Source organism: Scophthalmus maximus, chromosome 11, assembly GCF_022379125.1.
Source record: "Scophthalmus maximus strain ysfricsl-2021 chromosome 11, ASM2237912v1, whole genome shotgun sequence".
Lineage (NCBI taxonomy): Eukaryota > Metazoa > Chordata > Actinopteri > Pleuronectiformes > Scophthalmidae > Scophthalmus > Scophthalmus maximus.
This window is the reverse complement of record NC_061525.1, coordinates 18,048,264-18,074,767: the sequence shown is the minus strand read 5'-3', so window position 1 is coordinate 18,074,767 and position 26,504 is coordinate 18,048,264. Positions and strand designations below refer to the sequence as shown.

At 42.1% G+C, this 26,504-nt stretch overlaps 1 protein-coding gene across 3 annotated transcripts in view; it reads left to right on the top strand.

Annotated features, from left to right (window-relative positions):
* The first annotated feature begins 10,487 nt into the window (after window positions 1–10,487).
* Window positions 10,488–26,504, top strand: part of scn2b (sodium channel, voltage-gated, type II, beta) — a 139,937-nt gene continuing 123,920 nt past the window's right edge. For all 3 annotated transcript variants that reach the window (XR_004789704.2, XR_004789703.2, XM_035622096.2), the window contains exon 1: window positions 10,488–10,781. Coding sequence is in view for 1 of the 3 variants with exons in the window: in XM_035622096.2 (XP_035477989.1) it covers window positions 10,702–10,781 (80 nt within the window). In the remaining 2 variants the exon portion in view is untranslated. The remainder of the gene's footprint in view (window positions 10,782–26,504) is intronic.

The window sequence follows — 26,504 nt, the reverse complement described above, 5'->3', positions numbered from 1 at the left end:
CGATCACTTTGGTTCAAAGCCTCCGGGGATGCTGGTGAACTCCTGCTTAGCGGGAAATCCCTCCTCTCAGTTCCCCGAGGTACGTCTCACCTTACTGCTTTGATGTTTGTCTTTCCGCCGCTCCCTCGGGCGGGGGGGGGGGGGGGGGGGGGGGGGGGGGGGGGGGGGGGGGTGCCATGCGATGTCTCCATTGTGAAGTTCACATGTGAGTCTCAGAGAAATTGTCCACTTGCACTAATCACAACTATTATGAATGTACACGAGAAAGCAGATTGCAGAAATGACAATGTCTTCGTCGATCTCCTCCCTAAACCATTATCGGAAATGCCGAAAAAGCCGGATCAGGCATCGGTGAGTACACCAATCTGTGTTCCAATGCCATGTCTTTAAAGCAGTTTCGCGAATATGGCACAGCAATTTTCTTTTCCAGGAAATCACTCCTTCTTTGCCGCTCCGAAAGCGCAGTCGGGCTGTGCTGCCACTGGCAAGTCCACTGCTTTCAGAGCGGCAAAGAGAAAGTGATTGAGAAGGTAAAACGACAATGTTTGCCGAATTATTGTTTTACACTATGACTGTTAAAGATATATTATATTTTATTCTCATACATGGCAACGTGTTAGTTTTCTTTTTCAAGGAAATGTTATTTATTCCTGGATTTATTTAGTTTGCACTGATACTGTTCTGTTTAAAATTCCAAAGGTCTTGTATTTTCTAAGCTGTGGCTGCATTTTTGAATGAAGTCATTGTTACTTATTTCTGGATTTATTTATCTGGTTTATATTTGTATATATTTCTATGACTTTCAAACTAGATACTTAAAGTTCTCCGTACGCATCAGAAGGGTTTAACCTGCGCCAGGTCATATATAAATGACAGCAATCATCACTTCCATAAGGTTAGTATCATGCAGCTGTTGAAATACGGGATATGAGTTGTCGTTTTTTTTTTATGCACTGATATCAGAATCGGTACTCGTGCAGGGAAAAATGCTATCTGAACATATCTATAAAGCTTTCACCCCGTTTCATTTTATTATATTTTGTTTACATTCATGGCAGTTCCCTTTTATTTATGGATTTAGTTACACCTCATGTGTAGTCCCCTCTCCCTGGTGCGACCTTGAGCTTTTTTGTGTAAATAGTTTATCTCCAATAAAGCCTCCAATTGGCACTTTAACGCGACTTGTGTCCTCCTTTTTCCCTCTCATGCACTGAGTATCAACAGCAGCCTCCGTTGCATTATTTTTTATGTGCTCCTTAAAAATGTGTAAACAGTGGAAGTAAAAAAAAATATGGCTTTTGGTATTTTCAGCAAATAGAGTCAGTCGCACTGGAGAGTAACACCTTTTGGGAAGAGCATCTTACCCAGTAAAGTGAGCATATTTTGAGAGGCGTGAAACCGCATGCTGCTGATGAGAGAGAGCATATGGTGCGTTTACGTCGGCTTCAACCTGCTAGTGTTGCTGTAAGTGACATGGGACGAGCCGTTCCGCTGGTTTTTATCCCCTTTCGACAATTACGCCGACATTCACACTCAAATTAAAAAGACAGTTATGACGGCAGGTGGACTTTTCTCTGCCTATTTTGATCTCGGTGCCCCGGGTTTACCTTCTTGCACAGGTGACGGGTGTGCCTGTCGTATGTAAGCGCTCGGTGACAAGCTCTCTTAGTTTGAAAAAGAGCACGTCAAACGCCGCTCTTTATCACTTCCCCCACCCTGTTCACGCCCCAACATTCTTATTATGCTAGCACGCACACACACACACGCACACACACACACACGCGCACGCACACATGCACACACACATGCACACACACACACACACACACACACGCACACACGCGCACATGCACACACACATGCACACGCCGACTCTGACACAGACGCACGTGCGATGTTGCGAAAGCGGCTAATTGAAGTGGACACGAGAAAAGCAAAAGCTGTCGTAGCTAATTGAGACAAATGAAGCTGGCGGTGATCAAGGGATAAACGGCCCGTTTCAATGTCACTCCAGAAAAGAGAGACGGGGAGCTGGACGGCGCCGGGGAACGGAATCGCAACATATTACACACGACCCACACCGTCTCAATGTCACAGGGATAAATCACAGTTTGCTAATGTGATGAAGCAATATTTTTTTACTTTCACGACACATCAGTTTGATTCATTTTGTTGTTTTGTGTTACAGTGCAATTGTAATAACTATTAATGGGATTTAATATAGTTAAAGGCTATGCTTCTGCATTCACAAATTGAGAGGCTGGTCACTGTGTCAGTTTACTTCATCATTTCATCCACTCAGCTTAAGGGGATTATATTTTTGCAAATGGTAGATAAAGGCCTAATTTAAAAAGGCACATTATTTTTTTAGTGTTTTACTTTTTGAGAATAAATTGTGCCGCATGGTCTAATTGTGTTTTACAAACAGAAACAATTCTGGAATATTAAACATGTATTTCTGCTGAAAGAGCAACGCTGGCGTTCTCTTTTACAAAGTTGGAATTTCCACTCCATTATTGATATCTCTATTTTGTTTTCTTCCTCATTCAGTTTGATTCGCTCATTAAAATCTCTGAACAATATCAATTAACTGTCTTACTGTCAACAACTAAATGGACAGAAACGCTGACCAGTGTTTTTTCATTACATTTAGAAACTCTTTCTAAAATACATTATCATTTAATATGAGATGTGAGGCAGTGAAGGATAGTGATCTTTGTCACGAAGAGAGAAAAAAAACTTGTTTTTTCATAATTTTACCATGGTTACAGAAAATTGCAGTGGGCATTATCTTCAAAATGTATTATTTGCTTGACTGATTTACATGCATAGAAATGATATTTCATACAGCATATATCCTATATGTTGTCGTACGTCGGGTATAGGGAGGGTTGAGAGGCCAACTCAGTTTGTCCCCTCCACTATTGAAACCAAACCTACAATCTTGCCCTTTTAAATCAGCATATGAATCATTCCAAAGGTATGGCCATGCTGTAAACATCGCTCTCATTTTGCGCGTAGGGAACTGCGCGTCTGTGCTGTCACCTGCGTGTACCTAAACGTGTCTACAGAGGCATGTGAACACGCGCTGGAGCCAAACCCGTACTCTTAATCGGGTGACACCACGACGGTCAAGATGGCGGTTGATGAAGACGGTTGAGGAGCAGCTGTACTGACACAAACAACAGCTATTTTTCTATGTTCCCGATTCAGATGTTCAACATATGTGTAACCTTTGCACGCATAACAACTGACCTTTACAAATCTACATTTGCGATAAATCATTGGGAAAGAGTTTACTCAAAAAGACACCTCCTTCTCTCTGCAGCCCCGGGGCCGTCATTAGCTCTAGTGAACACTCCGCAGCCTTAATCTGCCTAATTGCTCTGCATTTAGAGCTGGTTTATAAATGAGGCTTTCAGCAACACAATAACTAATGCATCTGACCCTTCTGGTCAATAGTCATACGTTAGACTGATGTCAGTGGGAGACTCTAATTAGGCTACAATGCTACGCCAATAGACAATCTATATGTACAACCTCTGTCACAGGAGAGAGGTGGGGGGCAGGAGGAGAACGGCACGAGTTGGAAAGGAAACAGGCAGAAGCGACTCCAGTTTCGGACGAACCCTGACGCAGGGCAGAGATTTGTGTCACTGCAAGGAGACGCATATATATCAAATACGGGGGCTGTCGATAAGATGAGAGAAACAATGGGAGGGCAACCGACGGGGAGGGAAAAACAAGACACGCATGAAAACAGAGGTGTGTGGGGGGGAGGAGGCAAATATGAGCTGTGGAGGAAGAAGAAAAAGGAAGACGGGAAGATCCCTCGAAAGAGAGAAGGGATGCCGGAGATACACTAAAGGCTTTGCAGTCGCTCACCCCGTCCCTGCCTCCCTCTCACTCTCTTGTCTCTCCGTCTACCTCTTAATGTGCAGGAACAGATGCGGTCATATCTTTACGCTACCTTAGGATCGGGGAGGATTTCTGGCTGCACGCTGGCGCCCAATGGGAACACTATTCAAAGAGAGGTTTAAATAAAAGGGGATTGGTTATCCGATCCGAGAGGAGAACTCGAAAGAATGAGAAACGCTGTGTCCCATAACTGTGAGTGGTCTGTTTGTGTGTGTGTGTGTGTGTGTGTGTGTGTGTGTGTGTGTTCACGTGTGCATCTGCAGAGACGTGGGTGGTTCTTTGTTGCATAAAAGGTGTGCTGGTATGCGAATGTCAAAGGTGCATTTGTGCACGTGCCTGTTGTTGCATGACTGACTTTGGGTTAACATATAGCTCTGATTTTATGCAAATTAATGTTTGCTTGCATGCAAGTGTGTATGTGTGTGTGAGTGTGTGTGTGTGTGTGTGTGCATGTGCGTGTGTGTGTGCATGCGTATATGCTCGTTTATTAGCTCACACAATCACCCACTCCTTTTTTTAAAAATAGCAGCCTCTTGGCTGAGGCTGTCAGCAGCAGTGGGAAATAAGGAGTTCCATTCTGGAGTACAGGAGCCTTCACGACACAGTGGATAGGGTGGCTAGGAGAACACGCACACACACACACACACACACACACACACACACACACACACATGCAAAATTACTTTAAACGGATGCAGGTGTAGTCACGATAAAATTGTTGGTAGATTTTGATTTCAACAAATTTATCACGTTAATATTTAGAATCTCATTTGCTGACACTGAGAGAGCTTTCTTCTGCTATGCCTACCACTGACATGGTTCAAGTTGATTACATTTTGTTGAAAATAAAAATATAAGAAGTTCTCGTTATTAGTTTGTAAGAGGGGTTCAGATCCCTGACAGCTCTGCGGCCAGGCCATCACCCCTCCCTCCCCTTATCTGTCTGGTTCTTTTACCTAGTTGATCCCAATCTTGTACTCTGATCCATTTTTTTTTTCCAAGTGCAATCTGTGGTCTCTGGAAGAGAGAGGGAAAGGGAGAGAAGTGATTGTGCAAAAAGGATCACTGTAAAATAATTTAAAGAAAGAAAGAAAGAGGGAAAACTAGAAAGCAATCTGAGTAAGACTCGGGTTCCTTCCAGTTCCTGCTGCTCTGCAGAATCACCGGGCATGCGGTTGGCACAGCATTTCATTATTCCAGAAGTTTTCGGCTTTGTACGTCATGTTTTCAGACAGGTTATCCTCCTCCTGCAATCCCTCAGTGTCAAATGCCTACAGGCCTGCCTGTCGCCATCTTAGGTCCAGATGACCCCTTTTCTCTTCATTTCTCACGAAGGAACACACATTTGCCTCAATGCAACTCATCACACACAAATGGGCAGCAAGGCCCAAAAAATAATCATAGGCCTTCCCCGACCCGTGGAAACGTCATTGTGCTGATCCACCTACAGTATAAAGAAGTCATGTGGATCAGAATGCTATTCAAAAAAAAAAAGCCAAAGCCAGTATTTGGAGAACGGCCGGACGCCAGCCACGCTGGTATCTGTTGATTACAAAATGAGGGTCATCATTGGCCCTCCCTCGGCAATTAGCTAATTAGCTATGCAGCTAATTAGCTCAAGTGCTACTTCAGTAAATCCATTGTGTTTAAGGCACAGAGGGTAGAAAGCTTAATGGTGGTCAGCTACTGTATTTTGTTTCCTTGCCCTAAGAAAAAAGGCAGCGTGTACATTCGCTGCCGTTGACGAGGTGTGAAAACAAGGCAGACGCAACCATCACGGACTTTACGTGACATTTAAATTCTACTCCCGTCAGCTAGACGGCTCGTACATTTACATTCACGTCGGCAGCCGAAGTGTACGAGTGACATTTTTTAAAGTTATGCGGTATAGTTCCTTTTTTTGAGCAGAGTAATACATTAAGTGGCTCAGAGCTTAGAATTGACTTTTCGTTAGGTTGAAGTAGCACAGATCCATTCATTTCCATTCATTTTACTTCCAAATATTACGGGGAGCAAAGAGCAACGGAGTGAACGACGCGTTGTGTAGTAGCTCATTCGCGTTTGATGTCACTTAAAACCCACTTTGGTTTGTTCTGTTTTTAATCCCCCGGCGTGTGTCGGCACCTGACAGCTACACACTGTATTATGTAGGACATGTTTTCCTCTTTCTCTTTAGCTTTATTGACTCTATATCTCGGAGTTGCCCTCCATTCACATCCAGAAGTAAAGATCAATTGAGCGGCATGTGTTATATTGTCTCTCGCCCGTTTGCCTCTATATTCTCCCTGGTTGCTGTCCCCGCCCTGACCTCTTCCTCTTCTCCTCCTTCATATTTCTCCTATCTATTTCCACCCATTTTTTGTTGTTGTTTATTGCCACACTCTTGCAGACTGCCCAGCCTCATCCTTGTCCAGCCATCCTGCTCTCCATCTCCACTACCTTCTTCCCTCTCCAGCTCCATCATCCTTGCCCCTCATTCAGAGCAGAGGCAGCACCAGTCAAATTGATTTTGCCGCTGTGCTGAGGAGCCCCATCAACTCACAGATTGGGTTTCCCGCTTATACCCTCTCCCTCTGGCCGTCTGTATTTCTTTCTTTCTCATTCATTGTTACTTCGACTTTTCTCTCTCATCCCTGGGCCCTCTCTCGTTGCGTTCTGCCACTCATCCCTCCGTCCTCTCCCTTCTGCCGTTCTACATTCTACTGTCTTTCTCTCATACATACCATGCCTGCCTATTTCGTAACGCAGCTATTTGTCAGCAACAGCAGAGATGAGCTAGTACTAAGAGAACAAGCGCAGCTCCCTGATCTGATAACGCCGTCCCTCATGCAATACATGATTGTGTGTGTGTGTGTGTCAGAAAGTGAGACAGAAAGGGTTTGAGTAAATGTGTTCATGATAAGACATGCATTTCATTTGAGTTTGCAATATTGTGTGCTTCATATTATGGGATTGTGTCCCTGTATATTGCAATTTGTGCATTGTATCATATGCATGTTTTGGTCCCGTCCTCACCATGAAGCTCCTGAACTCCTCCTTGAACAAAATTCTTCCTCACTGTGGTCTAATGTTGGCAAGGAAGGTCAAAAGATACAACATGTAAATTCAGCTTTGGGGTTTTCTAGGAGGCGCATACTGGAATTGTATTCCTTATCTTTTGGTTGTGTGTAACCACCGCACCACAGAAGTCCCTGCGCAGCAAGCAAACACAACTGGCAGATCTGGAAAACATGTGTAAAGAGACTAAACTGATATCAACCCCCGCCAAGACAGTGGACAACCTGACCCCCAAACTGTCAAATTGACTGTTACTGGAATTAAAATCAGGAATGCCATTAGGTGCAATTCCAGTTATTGTGTATTGAGCTCTGCCGAAACACAAGTGGTCCAAATGCATCCTGTGCAGACACACGCACGAAAGCACAGAAGCTGCAGCTTTCTCGCCACCCGGCTCATGCTACACCTGCCGCGTTGACCACTGTGTTACTGTCCACCCACTACACACAGGGCACACTGCTCCCTGCCACTGGCACTGGACCTTGGTTCAGGATATAATTTGCGAGGTCCAGCGTCATCCATTATGAACGCAATTCCTACTGGGCCGGTTGTAACATCTGATATTCCCTATCATACATAACATTAAACTCTAAATAACCGGCTAATGGCTTGGGCAGGGGGCGAACCATGAATCACAAGTGGCCGTATCACCTTTGCTGCCAGGAAGGCAGGTAATCTATCACGAGTTGTGACAGTATGGATGGCAATGGCCGAACACATATTTTAAATACTGCAGACTGAAAATGCTGGAACGGTCCTTCGATACAAGAGGCATTTTTACATTAAAACCATTGTTTTGGATGCTCCCACCATCAATGATATCCATGCGAATAAATGCCTCGATTATACAGTGGTTCTCTTCAGTGGAAGTTGCCTTGTAACAACACCGTAACAGCTGGGCATCATTCTGCAACTACCTTTCCTAAAATGATACAGCTATAATCACTGGAAGTAAACCAGTTAATCAGAGACTTGGCCGGCCTATACAGTACCTGTGTATGTGTGTGTGTGTCTGTCTGTCTCACGTGGTTCTCTATAAATAGTCAACTGAGCAGATGTGCTTTGTAAACAGATCACAGCAGTTAATCTAGAGTGATGAATGACTTTCCAGGGAAATAATCCAACAGTGTAATAGGTGAACAGGTTGCTCTGATCTGCTCTCATTGCCGCTAAGTCGTCCTCCGCGTGACTCACGTTTCTGTGTGGGTCACGCAGTAACGGAGAGCTCTTTGAGCGCGGAGTCAACAGGGGCGTGTTCGGAGCCACGAATCGCTTTCCAAAAATTCTTGCACATGCTCGAGAAGAAGTAGCAATGATTAATGAGAGGCGTGAGCGATGACAAGAGCGATAACACAGTGAACAGATACGATAGTTAAAAAAGAAATGCCGCCGCAGCCACCACATCTTGGTTTCCCCTTCCCATCTTCACTTCCTGAGTACTTGACTTTTGCTGCATGAAACAAAACACATGAAACAAAACACAAACAGTTTGTCCCAGAGTCATCCATGCATTCGTGTGTTCATAGGTGTGTTCATGTAAGGACCCACAATGTTCATACATCTGGTAGTGCTTGTACTTCCTGATCTATGTGTATCAGTGTGGTAATTCACGCTTGCTTTAATGTGTTCCCTCAACAATCTGTCTGACTGCATGAAGTCGGAACAGTTACTTGGCAACAGAATAATAAAATATACAAGAGGTGAAATTGATGTTCGGGTTGTTTGTGTTAGCTGCTGGCCCGAAATGAATGACCGAGCTTTGGGGCTCTATGGATTCAGTCATGTACAATAGTTAGATAGTAGAGCCGGTGCTTGTTTGCCTCTCACCCTGTGGATATAACACCTGATTGGAAACAATCACTGCTGCGAATGTTTTGCATTTTGATTCAAATACCTCGATAGTCTCCACGTCATTTTTTTTCTGTCACTGCTATGACATATAAAGATGGATTTGAAAGGTTAACACCACTTTCCCCGAGACTTTTAGACCACACTGGACGAGATGGTGGGGTTTTGTTCATTTACTGTAAAAAAAATAAATACAAATACAATAACGTTAACACAGACAATTACCACAATAACTTAGATACAAAACACTTTATAATTTCATAAGTCATCAGCATTCTGTAGCCCACTGGTTGGATAATGATGATGATGGAGTTCTGCAGCTGGTGTATACCGAGGGAAAACAAACAACACTCAAACATCCCGGCACTAGCCAGTATAATGCAACTTAACTGCCTCTGGGACCAAACACAGAGGTGTGTCATGGAATGCACAAGCTCAGTCTAAAACAAAAAGTGTTTTGTGTTTCCCTTGAACGTGTGTGTGTGTGTGTGTGTGTGTGTGTGGGAGAGAGAAAGAGAGAGAGAGAGAGTGAGAACCTCACAGAGTGTGCAGCATATGTGGGTGTTTCCCCATTATTGGATTACATCCAGCCTCATGCCACTAACCAAATTTCTGCTCCACTTATTATTGACTGAAGAAAGAACAGGGAAGGAGTGCAGAAAAATAACAGGAGCGAGATAGATAAGACAGGAAGTGTGCGGAGAAGTGAATAAAGGAAAGGTGAAAAATAGACCATCTGACATGAGCTGGAGCAGCTGCCAAAAACAGAGAGCAGATTTGGAGATTTCACGATACCTGTGACGAAGCGAGAACACACACTCACACGCCATATTTATTCTCATGTTCTCAGCAGATGAGCTGACTCACGTCTTTATTATCTTAGCACCACACAATGTTGACTAAGAGCACGTGAGCACCTTTTTCACTGTCTTTATGACGTCAAATGAGCCGAATATGGCATCATACTTTAGTGAAAATTGTTTGTTTGTTTATACAAATGAGTTGTACATGGGATCTGTATCATTGGTTTATTATCAGTTTGGCTGCAATAACACTGTAGTACAAAAATTATTGTCCCTGTTTATGCATTTATTACAGCACATTATGAACACATTATGTAACAACATAAATATTATCTACTCATTACCACACCTAAACTAGCTATGCTCCAGGCCCCTTTGGCAGGTCCCTGCTCGAAAATGACATGCCCAAAATGAAAAGAGTATATCTCTGCAACTACAAGGGCTATATGAATAATCTTGGTATCTATATAAAGGTAACACTTGTGAGAATAATCAAGTGTAGATTTTATTGGGTCAGAATAAATGAAGATGGAACACAACATAAAAAAAAAATTCATGTCTGCCTGAAAAAAATAAAAACAATCAGAGTGAATATCTCCTATGTAATAATGCAGATGAAGCCCATTCCTCTTGAAATCCATTGAACAACATCTGAACATAATCTGTGCCAAATTCCATCCTGATAAAGTGAATCAGGGCAAAGTTACAGGCTTTAGTAGGCACATGGTCAGTCAGTGTGCATCACATCTAATATAACTGTTTTAATGAAGACGGGTGAGCATCTGTCTCTCCATAAACGATCTTTGTTGTGGTCGTCAGACCTTCGAACAGACTCAACTTAAAAGTAGAAATGCGTGTATCTCAGCAGCGCATTGGTCAAGCTGGGTGATTGACACGTGTAAAGAACCGTCAGAGCCAGTAGAATCGTCGGACAGCGCCAAAATCCCTCCCAGGGACACCATTCGCTATCTGTGACAGAGCGAACCCTCTGTGGCCGTTTTCCCCCAACACCATTTGACATGCGACTTCCGCCTGCGTAGTCTAGAGGACGGACCAGGCGGATTAACATCTTGAAATGACGAGCGTTCTTTGTGCTAAGCTAACGGAAGCGGATTTATGGATCAAAACACAACTTTTCCCGCGACTACTCCGACGGTAAGACATGATTCATGTGCGTCGCTGTGTTGATACGAACATTGGTCGGCGGCTGGTCAGCTGAATGTTTATCGGAGAGTCAGAGTTAGGACAGCGTTGGAATCTGCAGAGGCCGGGCAGTTAGCATGACGTGTAGCTTGCGTTGTTAGCATGTTGGTAGCAGCAGCTATCAAAGCTGACATCGGTGATGTGTTATCATGTCAAGTTGTCGTGTCTGTGTGATATGCTGACTTGGTTGCTCGATGTTTTAATTGTGTTTGGTGTCGGTGAAGGGGGTTGACGCCGGCGTGCAGCCGAGCGTCTCCCCGTTCTGTGCAGATGCCGCGTGGCTTCATAGCTTCATGTTTAGCAGGTAGCCTTGTGTGATGTCACTCTTTGATTCGAACATTTTTTTTTTTTTTTTTTTTGCTCTTCTTCCTTCTTCTCCGGCAGCTTATTCGATGACAGTTGATCGGACAGTTATAATAAACACACTATTGGAATCAGTGAACTCGGAGCTCTCAGTTGATATGTAGCTTGTGTTGTCAGCTTGGAATATCACAACTGTCACGTGTGGACATATCGGACATGTTCAATTTCTCGTGTGTTCGCGCGATATGCTGATTTAGTTGCTTGTTGTTTTCATTGTGATTCACATGGGTGTAAATGGTTGATATTGAGGTGTAGCCGAGTTTTCTAACCGTTCTTTGAATATGCTGTATGGCTATATACTGCTTCATGTTGAAGAAAACTGATGAGAGATTTGGCCCAATTGTGTCGGAACCAAGGCCAGATTAGGTTCCTCTGGAGAAGGTTATGCCCCAATTATTGTGCATATGGTTTATTCCAGCAAAAATGTGTCCTTCTATGCACCCTTGCACTACTGTACGCACAGGAGATAATAGTAATCTTGCATGTATAAATACAGCTCTTTTCTGTATATAGCTTGGCTTTATGGAAAAACTGTTCGTTATATATATATATATATTCTTATATTCAGGTTCATGATTTTGATTTGGGTTATTACTTGAAAAGGTTACTGTGCTCTAATGTTCCCGAAACCCCTCAGTTTCCTCATGCTGTCGGTTCCTGCAACTCCTCTGTCCTCCCTTGACTTTGGGCTATTCAACTTTGCAGACCTATTACATGTTGAAATAAACTATATGACACACTAGAGGAAAGGGGAATGATCACTGAAAAAGCATAATATGTATCCTTGTAGCTGTATTGCTGTGTCTGTATAATGTAAATTTGCCCTATGCATTGCATTTCTCTGGACTAATTTATCTCCACACCTCAAAGGTATATTGTGCACACGTACTAATCTGGTCTACGATGTCACTGAACCACACATACAGCCGTGATTGCACACTTTCCTCCCAGGATTAATGACAGCATCAATCGTCCCGGCCGGTATCCCAAAACATGACACACGTTTATGTTGAAGCGACAATACCTTTTATTAGCTGTAGAAATACAAGCGGGAGGGTATTAGAAACAGTCCGATCTGTGAGTCGTTTTTTTCTAGAATCACTGTGAGTTTTGCGTTGCTTCCTGCTCTTTCCTTAGGGTTCAGTATTCTTATGGTCATCGCTGCCACAATCCTAAATGGGATTCAATGCCTCGCTCAGCTGCTGCCTCAGAATGACGTGGGCAGCGTACAGCAGTGGGGCCTCATTCAGCGAGCGTTGAGTCCGGACCTGGCAAAATGCGATTTTCGCTTTGTTCAGGTAACTTGTGCAATTTTGCTTTAACGCCGAAATTCCATGTGAAGTTGCGGCGTACGTGTCTAGCCATGGTAATGTGTGTGTGTTCCAAAATGATGCATTACACCGTGTTGTGTTTTCTCCAAATCATGAACTGATTGCCAAACAGCCTGTCCGGCCGCCTCTCTGATTAAGCCTATGACCAGTCCACAATCAGCAAAACTATTTCTGACTGATTCAAGTGTAAATATTAATTTAAAAAAAAGATTTAATCAAGTATGCAATTTCATTGCACACTTTTTAATCACTTCAACTTGTGTGGAAGCCAGAGTTGTTCAATAGCCATATGCTGTCACACCTACCTTTCACACCACATTTGCTGGTCTTCCTTTTCTCTCAGTCTTGTTTACTTGCTAGCGTGCTTGTCTCGCCTCCTCGACCTATCCCACCTGCTGTCCTCTGCTCAATATCACTTCTGAGTGCCGGTGACATTTTACTGGTTCGTTCCCCGTACACAAAGCCAAACAGGGTATAAAAAAAGTGATTGGGGAAGAAGGAAAAAAAAAGAAGATTGCGTGGCATCAACACACGTGACATTTTACAGAAACAATTGACTCCTCTTAGATCTGCGCCTCGTGAGAGGATGGAGACGGCGTTTGATCTTTTAAACACTCAGACGTCGCAGACAGTGTTGTAATTACAAGACAGCTGAAGCACAGGCAGGGGCCATTGATCAGGAGCGAGGAAGAAAAACACACACACTCACACACACACACACACGCACGCGCACACAGAAACGCACGTGTTCAGCAAATCCCAATTTAGTGAAAAATCTAAAGTTCAAGCTTGATATGATCAATCTGCGATTATAGAATATGACGGAATCTAGGACAATTCAAGACGCTATGCATAATTATGTCCCGTTAAGAGATTGTGGAAAAGATACTTCATGTCAATATTATTTAATCAGTCAAATCAGTCATATAGTAATATATCCCCATATCTGCATTTAATTTCAAGGCATTTCTTATCTTACCAGGGCTTAATGTACTACCAAATATCTGATGGCAATGATAACCTATAGGCTAGAGAGTTGTTGGACTTGTGAATATGTGCAATTATGTACAATTTGATTTAATAGTTTATATATATAAAAATATATATATTGTTGAGCAGGACAAACTTGAAATAAATTCTGAACCTGACATAGAATAGCAGTTATGTGTAATTTCATTAAGTTTGTGGACTAATGTTGTAGTTTGAAGTATTTTGAAACAGTCAGACTTGGTAAAAGCATTAATGACTTTCTCCAGTGAACTAAAAATAAAAAAAAATAGTTTTTTAAAAAAAAAGACTCTCACTAATGACTGTCACTCATCATGTTATACTTACAGAAGATTGTGTTTTTTAATTTCAAGTACATTTAAATTGTCTTTGAGAAAACATTGAATAATACTCATTGCCCCGTCCTCAAATAAACAGATAATATCAATTCCGATAAATAATATTTAAGGACTCCAATTTTGGCAGACCAATTTGCAATGTTATTTAGAAAAGTGCTATTTGTTTTTTGGGGTGTTTTTTGGAAGAACAACTCGTGGCTGCTTGAAAATAAGTGGCAAATGAATCCTCAAAGAAAGAAAATTCAATTCATAATTCAACCATCTCCGTAGGGGGAAAAAGGAAAAACACAAACATACAATATCAAGCCCATTTTAAAACAATGTAAAATGTTATTCACTGGGTGGCTCATCTTGCCTGAAAGTGAACAGACTGTAGGACACTGATATCAGCAGTAAAAACATGTCGGCTGGCATTAGACTACCATCGTTAAGCACAAAACTCATTATGGCATGCCTTGCTCGACCGCTGAAAGACAGAGTGAGCATTTTCTTCCATTTGGATGGGGGGGGGGGGGGGGGGGGGGGGAGTAAAACAGAAGTTAGCCCATTCTATCTGTATCTTCCAGAAAGGTTTGGTTGTCAGGGACCCATGTGCAGAGGGAGATAAAGCCGAGAAGGGTTAGTAATACAGTGCAGCTATTTAAGAGGCTGTAATGATATTCATTAATTCAGATTCATTTCAACTTCCATTTGGAGAGAGAGGCAGCGAGAGAGAGAGATGGAGAGAGAGAAGTCAGTCTTTGGATTTAAGATTCAGAAGAATATAGAGGTTTGAGTTGAGGGTCAGCGAGTTAAGCCGGAGTCACAGAACTCATACGAGAAAAGTAAATAGTGAGAAGGGAGTCGATCAACTGTACAGTCCTTTCAGGTTTGGAGGTTGAACTGCTCACTCTTGGGGGAAGTATGATTTTGTATGCTGTGCAACTGAAGGAAAACGTCAGGCATGTGCATGCATGCATTTTATGGCAAAGTAATGCATAAGCATATTTTGTATATAGTCCACATTCATTGAAAAATGTATTTATTCCACTTTTCATCTTTTTGACCTTCAGTTTGAAACACGTTTCAACGTGTGTCCAGAGCTCAGATACATCAAAAATCCTAGAGTCTAGAAACCGTCCATTCATTTTATCCATTGTTTTTCTAAAAAATATTGATCACTGTCACTTTAAACTTTAAACATATCTCCCCCCCATCTCCTGTATTTTATAAATGTGTCCTAATTATGAAAGTGCTTGTTAGTATTTGTTAATGTGACCGTGCAGCTGCCTAATCTCCCATCAGAAATTGCTTTGTCAGGCTGGTACCAGAATCAGTATTCACTTGTTGTTACTGACAACATATGTTCCTCTTTACCCTGGAGAGCAGTTGGCAGATCTGTTCTTAGGCCCGACAAATTAAGCAAAATTATCTCCCAGGAAAAGTTTTATAGAGGCAGAAGTTGCCGAAGCCTCTTTATAACACTACCTGATGGTTTCTTTCTTTTTTGCATTTTTGAGATCTGTGCTAGTATAGTTGGCAAGTTTTTGAATTTGCAGCCTTGTGAGATGAAAACACTGACATCTACACACAGTTGTAAGAGTGGGCTTTTCTGTTTGTTGTGTTCAACATCTCATCTCAATGACAGACATATCCCATGTGTTTATTCTATATGCCAGTCACCATAGTGACCCCTGCTGGTGCCTGCACCATAAAAAGATCTGACATATTCTGAGAGAAGACGGCCAGAAAAACGATGGCTGGAGTCCACGTGAAGCATGAAAGGTCCCTGCCACAGATACTCGTGGGCCCAACCTTGCTTGTCCTTGTGCTCGGGTAAAAGGGCTCCACATGGTTATGATGCACAGCGGAGACAGTTTTCTTTGCTTTGCCCTCAGGGTTGTGCTCTGGGGCCTATTTTGTTTGCATTGGATTTTGGTTCCCCCATGACAAAGTCAGTATTTTTGAGGGCAAACACAGTCACTGGCTAAATTGACCGCAGGTGTGAATGTGAGAGTGGATGGTTGTTTTTCGCTCTCTGCACACCGGCCCAGGCTGTGACCCGCCTGTCGCCCAATGTCAGCTGGGATCGGCTCTCCGTTATCTTCAGTGAAGTCAAATATTCAGTAATGTAGGTGACGTTTCTGACCGGGCCTTGACATTTGACCACACCAATGGTTGATGTATCACTTTTATAGCTCTACATTGTTAACTCCATGATATATTACTGACTTACTGCTGCTCCATTTCACCATTCAGGTCATTTAAATCCTCTGACAAGGACTTTTTCAAATAGTTGTAGAAGCATGGTTAATGAGCTTGTTAAGATAAGGGTCATGGTAACGGTGACTTGGCAGAGAATCAGGGCGATTATTTTCAGAATACAAGCAATCCATTGAACTACACAAACTTTACCACCGATGACCTGTAGCTGCTTATTACATAACAACCGCTAGAGGTCTGCGATCTTTAAAAATGACCACATAAGTCGTAATACCCTGCCGCTTCAAAAATGTCATTGCGTTTGAGGCAGATCATCGGGAACAAGGTTTATACAACCATAAACCAGTATGTGAATGATCTCACAGAGCATCTCAAAAGAAAGAGGAAACACCTGAAAGGTATCTAAGCAGGTCAAAGACGTTATCAGCGAGTTTCAATTATGAACTGTATTTCATCAACATGTCCGTAAAATGACCATGTCCTGAAATGTTATGGTCGTTGTTTGCGATTTGCGCCATCTGCCATCTGTTTGTGCTCCACATCCAACGTTCGCGAAGGCTAGAGTTATCTTGTTCAATAAGCTAATGTAGCGATAGGATCCTCAACTGGCTGCTCATGCGTTTAGAAGGCGACCATCCTTACTGTTCAGCGGGTGTGAAAATATGCCCGAATATAGCAAATATTTTCAGACTATCCGACACCTTGTTAGTCAGTTTAAACTACCAATTACACACAGATTTAATGGAGGACGTGTGTGTGTGCGTGTGTTACCTCAGGATGTTGTCTTAGTTCTCGGGATAACGAGGATGCCTCCCTGCTGAGATCTGAAAACACACGCAGAAATGTAAGGGGTCATGAGGTTCATTAAGTATGCTGCAGCAAGACCATGTAATATTTTATACATTAAGAGAAGAGCACTTTTTAAAACAGCCCTAGCACGAATTGAACACCAGTGCAGAGAAGACCAGGCTGGAGTAATGTGTACGGCTCCTCATTACAAGCTGCCCTGCAGTGTTTTTGAGCACAGTGGACCCCTTTTCAACATCGGAGTATTTAAGCCAGAGAGAGGAACATCGGAAGAATCATTGGGGGAAGAGGAAAGGTTAATCAAAAATGAGACGACTCAATGGGGAGGTGACTATAGAGTTCAGTTAAAGTGGCACTTTTTCAGGTGAGATTGTCAGTATGATTCTGCAATGCAACAACTGAAAGAGAAACAAAAGAAAACTTTTTCTTTAACCGTTAAACGAATGAATTGGGGGGGGGCAAATGCGAATACAACCACGTCTTATGTTGCAAGGAAGCATAATCACAGTCTCGATTGTGTTCAGAGGGAGCATCATTTTTGAATGAGTGAAGCTCTACATTTATTAATGGTAGCAGATTTGCTCAGAAGTGGTCGTGGTGGATTATGGGCAAACAAATTGCACCAGAGTTTGCATCGTCCCGTCTGTGGTTATTGGTTTAGGCAAGTAAAGTGCTTTGGTTAAGGTTTGGGAAACTATTTTGGTTCGGTTGAATGCAAATTAACAAATTTTGTCTGAAAACACACTTCCTGTGTTGAACCAGATAGCCTCTCTTCAACCTTAACAAGGTATAGTGATGAACAGATGTATAAGACAGTGCAGTAATGCTGTGCTACAAATGGATATTGTACTGCAAGATTGATTGAATGTTCTGGCAGAACAAAAATATGTTGTCTGTGAACATATACAATACGTCCAGTATCACCATACTTGCAACTTGCCAAATACTCAAGCTGGCACTTGGGGGCAATTTTACTTTTTATAGTTCTTCTAGCTCTTGTGTGCTCTTTAGATATCTACTTTTGCTCTTGGACTTTTGTGAAATGACGCTGCCAAAACTCCCTAACCATTACAACGCCAGGCATGAAACTTGAACAATTTACATCACTGCATCCGTGCCCCAACAAAGAAGGCACACAGGCTTATCTTTAAAAAAATCAGTTGTCCATTGTCCATGTTGTGTTTACCCTGACCTCGACTCCAATAGGCATACAGGTGGAAACGATACATTAGTCTGCTTTTGAATGCCATTATCTTATAATGCCGACTCATGAAATGTCTATGAAATGTTTTTGAAATGTCTCACAAGCTTAACTGTGATCAGAGGTTCCCAAACCCTGATTTAGAGGATGGCATTGTTTGGGTTTCAAGGAGGTCATCATAGTTTTTTCTGAATCTGAGGATGGGTTGGCGTGTTTTGAGCTCTCGTATGTTTAAGTGGTTTGTACAAATCCCAGAAAGTTGGTGCATAATGACTTCCACCCTCCCACAGTTAGTATGCTTCATATTGATGATGATGTACTGTACATTTTGCATTGCAGCTGGTTTTTGATATTATTTGACACTTTCCAAATAGATGTTACAAAGGGAGAAAATATATTGTACAACTGGCTTTTTCTGCCAAGATTAAAGTTAGAACATAAAATATACAGTGGAACTTGCAGACCTAGATTAGGGGAAAGGAGTTCAATATGAGTCAATATTAATTATTCTGTGTATACAAAGATGTAGTTTTTTTTACATTTGTATTCTATGCTTCAGTGTGTATGGACTCATTCATGAATTAAATTACTCTTTATTTCTATATTTCTATATCCTTCTATTTCAGTGTGTCTGTGAGTGTTATGACTGGGTGAATGTTCTTTTTGAGCCACTCGCTCTGATTCCCTCCGCCTCTATGGTCTGTGGCCCAAAGGAGCATAACTGCAATTATTGATGAGCTTCACTCATCAATAATTCAGCCATACATCTGATTAGCCAATAGGATTGATGACGGAGCTCCGCAATGAATCCTCACACATCAATCCTCGCTTGTCCCCAGGCTGTTGTTATCTCTCATCTCTCTCTCTCTCCATGTCTTTCTGTCTTTACTGTTGTTGCCTTTCTTTATTTTTTGTAATCTTTTCCCTGTTAGCATATGTCTTCACCTGTCTCTCTCCTTCTAACATTTCATGTCCGACTCCTATCTATCCAATTGCAGATATCTCAAGGCCTCACCTAATTGTCTTGGTCAGTGTGTGCAGGGCATTGACACTGATGTGTAACAGGCTGCGACTTGACCCTGAGAGAGTCCAACTGACCTCAACAGGTGGTAAATGCCGCTCTGATCTTTGTAGTTACAAATCTCTCTCTCAATTTAGGGCCGGTCCTATCTCGTCATCTTGTGCCGCTTGTAGTCCCTTGCCTGAAAGTCTCTCTCCTGCATTTTGCTGCCGTCTGCCTGGACATCTTCACTTTTTCCTGAACTTACAGGAAACATATCAAACGTGCAGTATGAGGGAAATAATCACTTTTATTGGAAATCTTCATAATATTTAAATCGAATCATTAAGATTTTAATGGTACTACTACTCCTACCGATGCTGCATATCGCTCTGGTACTTATCGTTTATATATATGATAAACCAATCATTCGCCATCTTATGGTATAAAAGACTTAATGATGAAGTGTCACCACAACCAAAGTTAGCATTGATTGGTGTACTGTATATACAGCACGCGCCTCCGATGCTTGTCATTCATGCTTTTATTTTTAGCTAAACTGGTCAAGCACGGTTCGCCCTGCTTGTCCTGCCAACACGAGACCGAGTCGGTGGGTATTCGGACGGAACAGAGAGCCTTTTTCAAGACAGCGGGGAATTGATACCCGCGCTGCCTGCACTCACAAGCCCCATGAGCACAGTAGAGGCCCCCAAGATGTAAAGTGTGTGTAAATTTGCGCATGGCTGAACCTCTCACCCCTTTCTTTCGGTCCATGTTTGTGTGTTTGTACTTGATGTTGTGCGAGCAAGGGTGTTTGTCCGTGTCCAAGGGGCAATCTTGAGAGACAGAGTAAAAGAGAAAGGAAGGAAGAGAACTTACCAGCAAAGAGCCGGAGTGTTAATTACTTATTGATCCAATTTGGCAGACGACTCCCTAAAAAAAAAGGCGGAGGGCGGCTCAGCGCACAGCTCAAAAGGAGAGAGAGGAGACAATCTAGTGTCCGACAGTCCCACGGACTTTCATCTGTGCCTCACTAAATGTTTACTGCCGATTCCTGGCCCCTGAGCCATGCCTGGGTGCACTACCCACTGCCTCCTCATCACTGCCCAGATATCTTCTCTCTTTTTTTTTTACTCGTTCCACTTTGCCTGCTTTCATTAAATCCTTCACATCTAATCCACATCCTCTCACTTTTTCCCTCACCATCTCCCGTCTTTCGCTGCATCAGTGTCTTGATCAGTGATCCTTATGCCGTTGCATTCATGCCTTAAAATCTCTTTGCATACTCTCCCTCGCATTTCTTGTTCATTCTCTCTAAGTTTGTAGTTTGCTGTTTATTTTGCTTCATTCCTACCCCCGTAACTAAATCCCCTGCCTGAAAGAAATGGCAGCACGCTGCTGTAAACTCTATTCCTGTCGTGATGAAATTATTTTGAGCTGCAAATTTTCCTTCATATTTTTATTTTTAAATATGTGTATTGTTGCACCCCTAATATATATATATATATATATATATATATATATATATATATATATAGTGTAAAACAATGCTCCCCCCTTTTTCAGCTTTGATTTATTCTGAAAATAGTAAAAGGGGGAAGCATTGTTTTACACCAAGAATTTGAATGGAGTAACACTTTATAGAACTAACTTTTACATTGGCAAAGAGACCAATCGATTAGTAATTACTATTAATGTATAACGTAAAACATCTCAAGTTTAACACATTAAAACAGACTGGGTGAATTGTGTAAAATAAACACTATTGTGTTGAGACGCACTGAGAGAAGGAGAGAAGGGATCGAAAAGATGTGACGTAAACATGAAGTTAGAGGAGATTGAGATGACCAAACTTCTCCCTTTTTTACTTCTCCTCATATTTTCTTTTTCTCATACTCAGCACTTTCCTCTCTTCCTCAAGTTCAGGGACATGAATCAAACGTCACCCAAGATATTTAACCGGCTGCATTAACCAGTTCTCTTAACCCTCAGCCTTCCTGCCTGGGTCACACACACACATGCACATCTTCATGTACACTCATGCTTGTCATCACTTAAAACTGCTACTTATACTTTTGCAGTGTGTGTGTGTGTGTGTGTGTGTGTGTGTGTGTGTGTGTGTGTGTGTGTGTGTGTGTGTGTGTGTGTGTGTGTGTGTGTGTGTGTGTGTGTGTGTGTGTGTGTGTGTGTGTGTGTGTGTGTGTGTGTGTGTGTGTGTGTGTTGAAACGACCTTTATGTATCATGGTGCTGCAGGTTTGTGCATGTTTATTTGTTTGCACCTGTCCCTAAATACACACCTGTCTGCTTGTGTACCTCTTTGCCTTTGTGTGTGTGTGTGTGTGTGTGTGTGTGTGTGTGTGTGTTTGTTTGTTAGCAGCCATGTGCATTACCCTGTCAGAGTGCATAGCCCGCCTCATATCTTACCTATAACAACCAGAAAGGAAAACCACTCCACTTTTGATTTCAGGCGAGAAAAGTGGTTTAGCACAGCTCTCTCATATATCTCACCTCTCTTCAAACCCCTCTCATCCCACATTCCCTTTTTACTTTTATTTGTCAATTTCCTCTCATCCTGACCGGGCTGTCAGCAGGGATGGAGTCTGATGTACCTGTGGCAAAGGCTTCATTTCAACCTACCACAAAAGCTGTTTGAATTGAGGAGGATACTCTTTCCTTTGGGGGGTGAGGGGGTTGTCATTATAATGCACTTCTAAGTGTTTATGAGTGCCATTCTAGTTGGAACTAATATTATCAAAAGAGCTGGAAACATGGTGTCCTCAAAAGCGTGCTTCATCCATTGACTATGAAGCATAACTGAGTCTCATTTGTTCTATATCATTACAATGAAACCGGTTACATGTTATGTTGTATGGAGATAAATAGTCATAATCAGACGTCAATGACACTGGGAATCTAGGAGACAATGTGTTTGTCCGAGAGAAACACTCAGAGTTGTTTAGGCCTTCAGAGAAGGCCAAACATATCAGCATTTTCAAATGTTATATTTAATCTTTTTCATAAATCCACATCTTTTCTGCATTTTTTATTCTGTAAAATAAAAGGTTTCATATTGGAGCATATTGGCAAACATGAAGGCCGAAACCAATATGTCAGTGAAAGGCTCATATAATGACCAATATTATCGGCCCTAATGAATGGTCTAGACAGCAGGGGAATGTCCGACTCCCACGGCCAAAATAAATCATATGTAAAAACCATGGCCTACATGAATTGTTGCTGTAGCAATTTGGAAACAGTAGTCAAATGCATGCATTTCACCACCTTAGGAAACGAAGAGCGATGACCAACATACACGTAAACCCATGGTGCTGATAGCCATGAACACAAGCCATGAATAAAAGAGAGAAGATAGGCATCCAAAGTTCAACTGACGAAACACACCACGATAAGGGCAAAATGTTATAATCAATGGCACCCGATTAAATAGTAAAAAGGCTCTCGTGAATTATTTTTTAGCCAAGTGCACAATTCCACTCAAATCCGACACCACTGTGCATGTGAGGCACGACTACAGGCCAAACGAGTAATAATAGACTATCCACACCCAACCCCCCACCCACCCTCCCACACACACACACACACACACACACACACACACAGAAAGCATACAAGGCCATGCAGTAAAGTACAATCAATGAATACATGGGCCCACACCGCTACTAAATGTAAAAAATGCATTTGTTTTTCACTCACTATTGTCATTACTTCTTTATGAGGAAAGTGCGGAGTTTGGTAAATACAAGATTGGATCTCGAGCCCCTGAGCAACCAGTATGACAAGAACATACTGAACAGAGACCTTGAAACTGCAGTTCCCATCTCGTGAGTTCTGTGTGGTGTTAACCCCTATAGGCATCTGTGATGTGACTGCAGGAGATCAAGATTATGGACGCTTATATATATGACTTTTAGTGGGGGCAGAGGGATATAACATAAATGATGGTGTGGTAAAAGTCTAAATGACTCCCAGCCTGTTGATCATCTGCATCATTCACTCTTCCTCACCTTCCTCCTTCCAGATTACAGCATTAAATCATGTCTGTCATACTACTTTATGTCACCTTCACTTTTTTTAAAATTTATCTTAAACTACCTTTAATAACAAGTGTACATGACATTATGTAGAACACCAGTGATTACCATCCTCTGCAGGCAGGCAGAATTCAACATAACACCAGTAGTTTCTGCTTCAGCTGTGTGCGTTCCAGCGGCGGGGAGCCGTTCTGAGCAGGCAGGCAGAACTGTTGTAGACTGTTTGCCATTGTCAGGGAAGCTCAGACAAGTTTGCCAGTTGATAACAATAAATGTGTAAACCCCATTCACACTACGAGAGGCCAGCATTGCGTCCTGACTGAGCTCTCAAGTAAGATTTCCTGCCCTGTCAAGTGAGGCGTAATGTGGCGTAAATCTGCCTTTTTAACCTCTGATGTGTCGCTAGCTGTTCTTCGTCAGTGATCTCCACTGGTGCAGCGATTCGGGCATCCTTTCTTTCTGCCTGATGCTCCAGTCTGTTGCACGAGTATTTCACTTGTCCACCAATTTTCATTGTCAGTGGGGTGGGCGTGCATTTCTGTGCTGGCTGGTGTCATCCCCGCTCCACTCCCACATCAATTCCTCTGGAGTCATTAGGTCATTATTAGGGTAAACTTTTACATATGAACACCTTGTCATGTGTTGTGCAAAATAGCAGAATTCGGCAGTTTTCTGTTCTTTTGTACGTTTGCCTGTGGCACATGTGAGAGAGAGAGAGATGCGACTCTGTGTGTACTCCCTGCTCTCCACTCTACCGCCCGTATAAATATTCATCTTGCACTGTACTTAATAGATGTACGAGAAGTGCTGGGTTCAGCCAGCCTTCTTCATCAGTGTAATCTTGCCTGGCTTTCACCAGTCAACTCTCTCCTTCGCTTCCAACACTCCAGTGCCGTCCAAGGGGCTTGGTTACAAATTGCTGCAATAAAGGAGATTATTAAAGACTGCTTCGTGTATTAGAATATAGCTGTGGGGTATTTTCCAAGGAAATAATCTATTTTGTGATCTCTCTCTTGGCTTATGCTCCCTCTTTCTTTGTCTTTCCATTGGCCTGCCTCTCTCCATTTCTTACTGCTATTTGAGGTTTATTGGTCTGAATGTTGATGACAGTCAGGAGTGTGGCAGAGGGCCAAGAGCAGGGAGGGATGAAAAGACGGAAGGGAGGGGGGAGGCAGAGAGTTGGCGCGGAGAGGGGCAGATATTTGCAAACAAATTTAATAACTAGCCTACAGAATGGAATCACTTTGCCTTCTTCAGAATTGCTCACCTCCCCGAAAGTGAGTGAGAAGGAGAGAGAGAGAGAGATCGGGCCATTGAAAAGTGCATGGGTGGGGACGGGGAGGGGAGCTGCTGTATTAAAGGACTGGAGAAAATTTGAAATGTGTCACATCAATTTTAGCCACTGCAGTTATCATACATGTTGTTGAAAACATGCATCAAATGAAAGTAGATATGTTGAGTGTAATCTCAACTTTTAGATTCTGTTGATTTGATATGTTGATTGTTGAATTGATATCTGCGACTCAAAATATAGCGTGCTTAATTTTAAAGCAATAACACGAATCATATATAGTACAAACATCGAAGACAGACAGACAGTGGCAGGGGTATTTGTGCCTATAAGTGTGTTGCTCTGGTCAACCATACATCAAACTTTTACACGAGTGTTACTCATTCCCTTGCTCAACCCGAATTACAACCTGTAACCTATCAAGCACAAAGTCTCTCTTTTATACCTGGCACCTCAGGTAAACCTTACACCATCCAAACTTTCATCCTCTGCACGGTACAGGTTTTTGATGGGGTGAATGGAATCCGAATTGAAAGCAATCGCAGAAGAACGAAATGTCAAACTGTCAAGTTGTAGAACAGTTTCCAAATGCTTTATGGTGGGTTTTTTTTCTCAAAATGTAAGTGTTCGGGATCACATTTTTAATGGAAATTAAACAAAAAAAAATGTTGCGTTATACCTTCAGTACTTTAAATTCTTGCCCTGCTGTAGTGATATAAATGTGTATCTGAGGCTGTGTCAGGACACTGTGACACCACTGTTAAAGTAATGGGCACAACAGAGCACATTTCTAATTTTTACCAGGACTTTTTGAGGCCATCTAAAAGGTTAATACCTTAACACATCATGCTGGGTATACAATAAAGCACCAGTTGGATATTATAATAGTGAACCATGGTTGAATTCCAATTTGATTCTGAAACAAATCTTAATATACACTCCTGCCAGTAAGTACTTGACTTCCTAGTGGCAGAGTTTTCTTATACCATTATACTACCATTAAAAGTGTTGTTTTCACCATGCGTGGGGTGAATCAAAAGACAAAAAGAAATGCTGAGAGTTTTCTACCACATTTTGCCACGGTTCCGTCAGCTGGTCTCCTGTTCTCTCCTCCGAAACATTACACACATTCTCTCAGTTTACCATCACAAATCTTAAAATCTGGCAAATTCTTATTAACCTGTCAGAGGCAAATCAACTAGCATAAACTTGGCCTAATGTATTTAATTATATATTAAAAAAAATAGATTATATCCTGTCATGCATCCATAATCATCTTATAAGCACATCATTGCCTTCATAATGTAAATTTAATTTTGAGGTACCTAGGCATTCCGGCCAACACTTTAAATGCGAAACAAAATTCAAAATATAACATGAAAGAGCTATAAACATCACTTGTTCAGTTGACAACAGACAAAAATGCTTCTTTTTTATTTATATGTTTAAACATGAGACTGATTGGTCCTTTAATGAATCTGGAAGCTTGGAATCTATCCTGGCCATAATCACCCAGAATTATTAAGTAATTATTTCCCAGCCTGCTTAATAACTCCCTCTTGTGTAACCGCGAATAAAGATTGTTTTATTGTGGCCATTTGATTGGTTGGGAATGGTGATAGTGTCGTCAGTCTGGTTAATTGCTGCTCTGTAATCATTTTAATAAGAACAAGTGCCCTTGGTTGGTTCTCTCTCTCTCTCTCTCTGTCTGAGAGAAGGAAAAAGATTGAAATGTTCCCATTAATGAGTGTTCCCTCTTTCTAATAATGGCCACTGATTACATACAACAGTCATGTGTTTGCGAGGCTACCAAAAGTCCATATACATGCCAACACATTGAGGGAGAGGTGAAATGGAGACCGGAGGAGCTGCTCTACTGGGGTTGTTGCCAGCTCTTCTGTCACTTTAATGAACAGATAATCCATGCATGATGTGCACATTAAAGATTAGACTGGCACCTTCAGATACACATTAGTTTCTCTAACTAATGGGCAATCGATTGCTAGTTTGCAAGAGTGACTTTCCATAGCCCCACTGGGGTGAATAAACAGCACGTGCACATCCCATGCATGTTTGTTTTT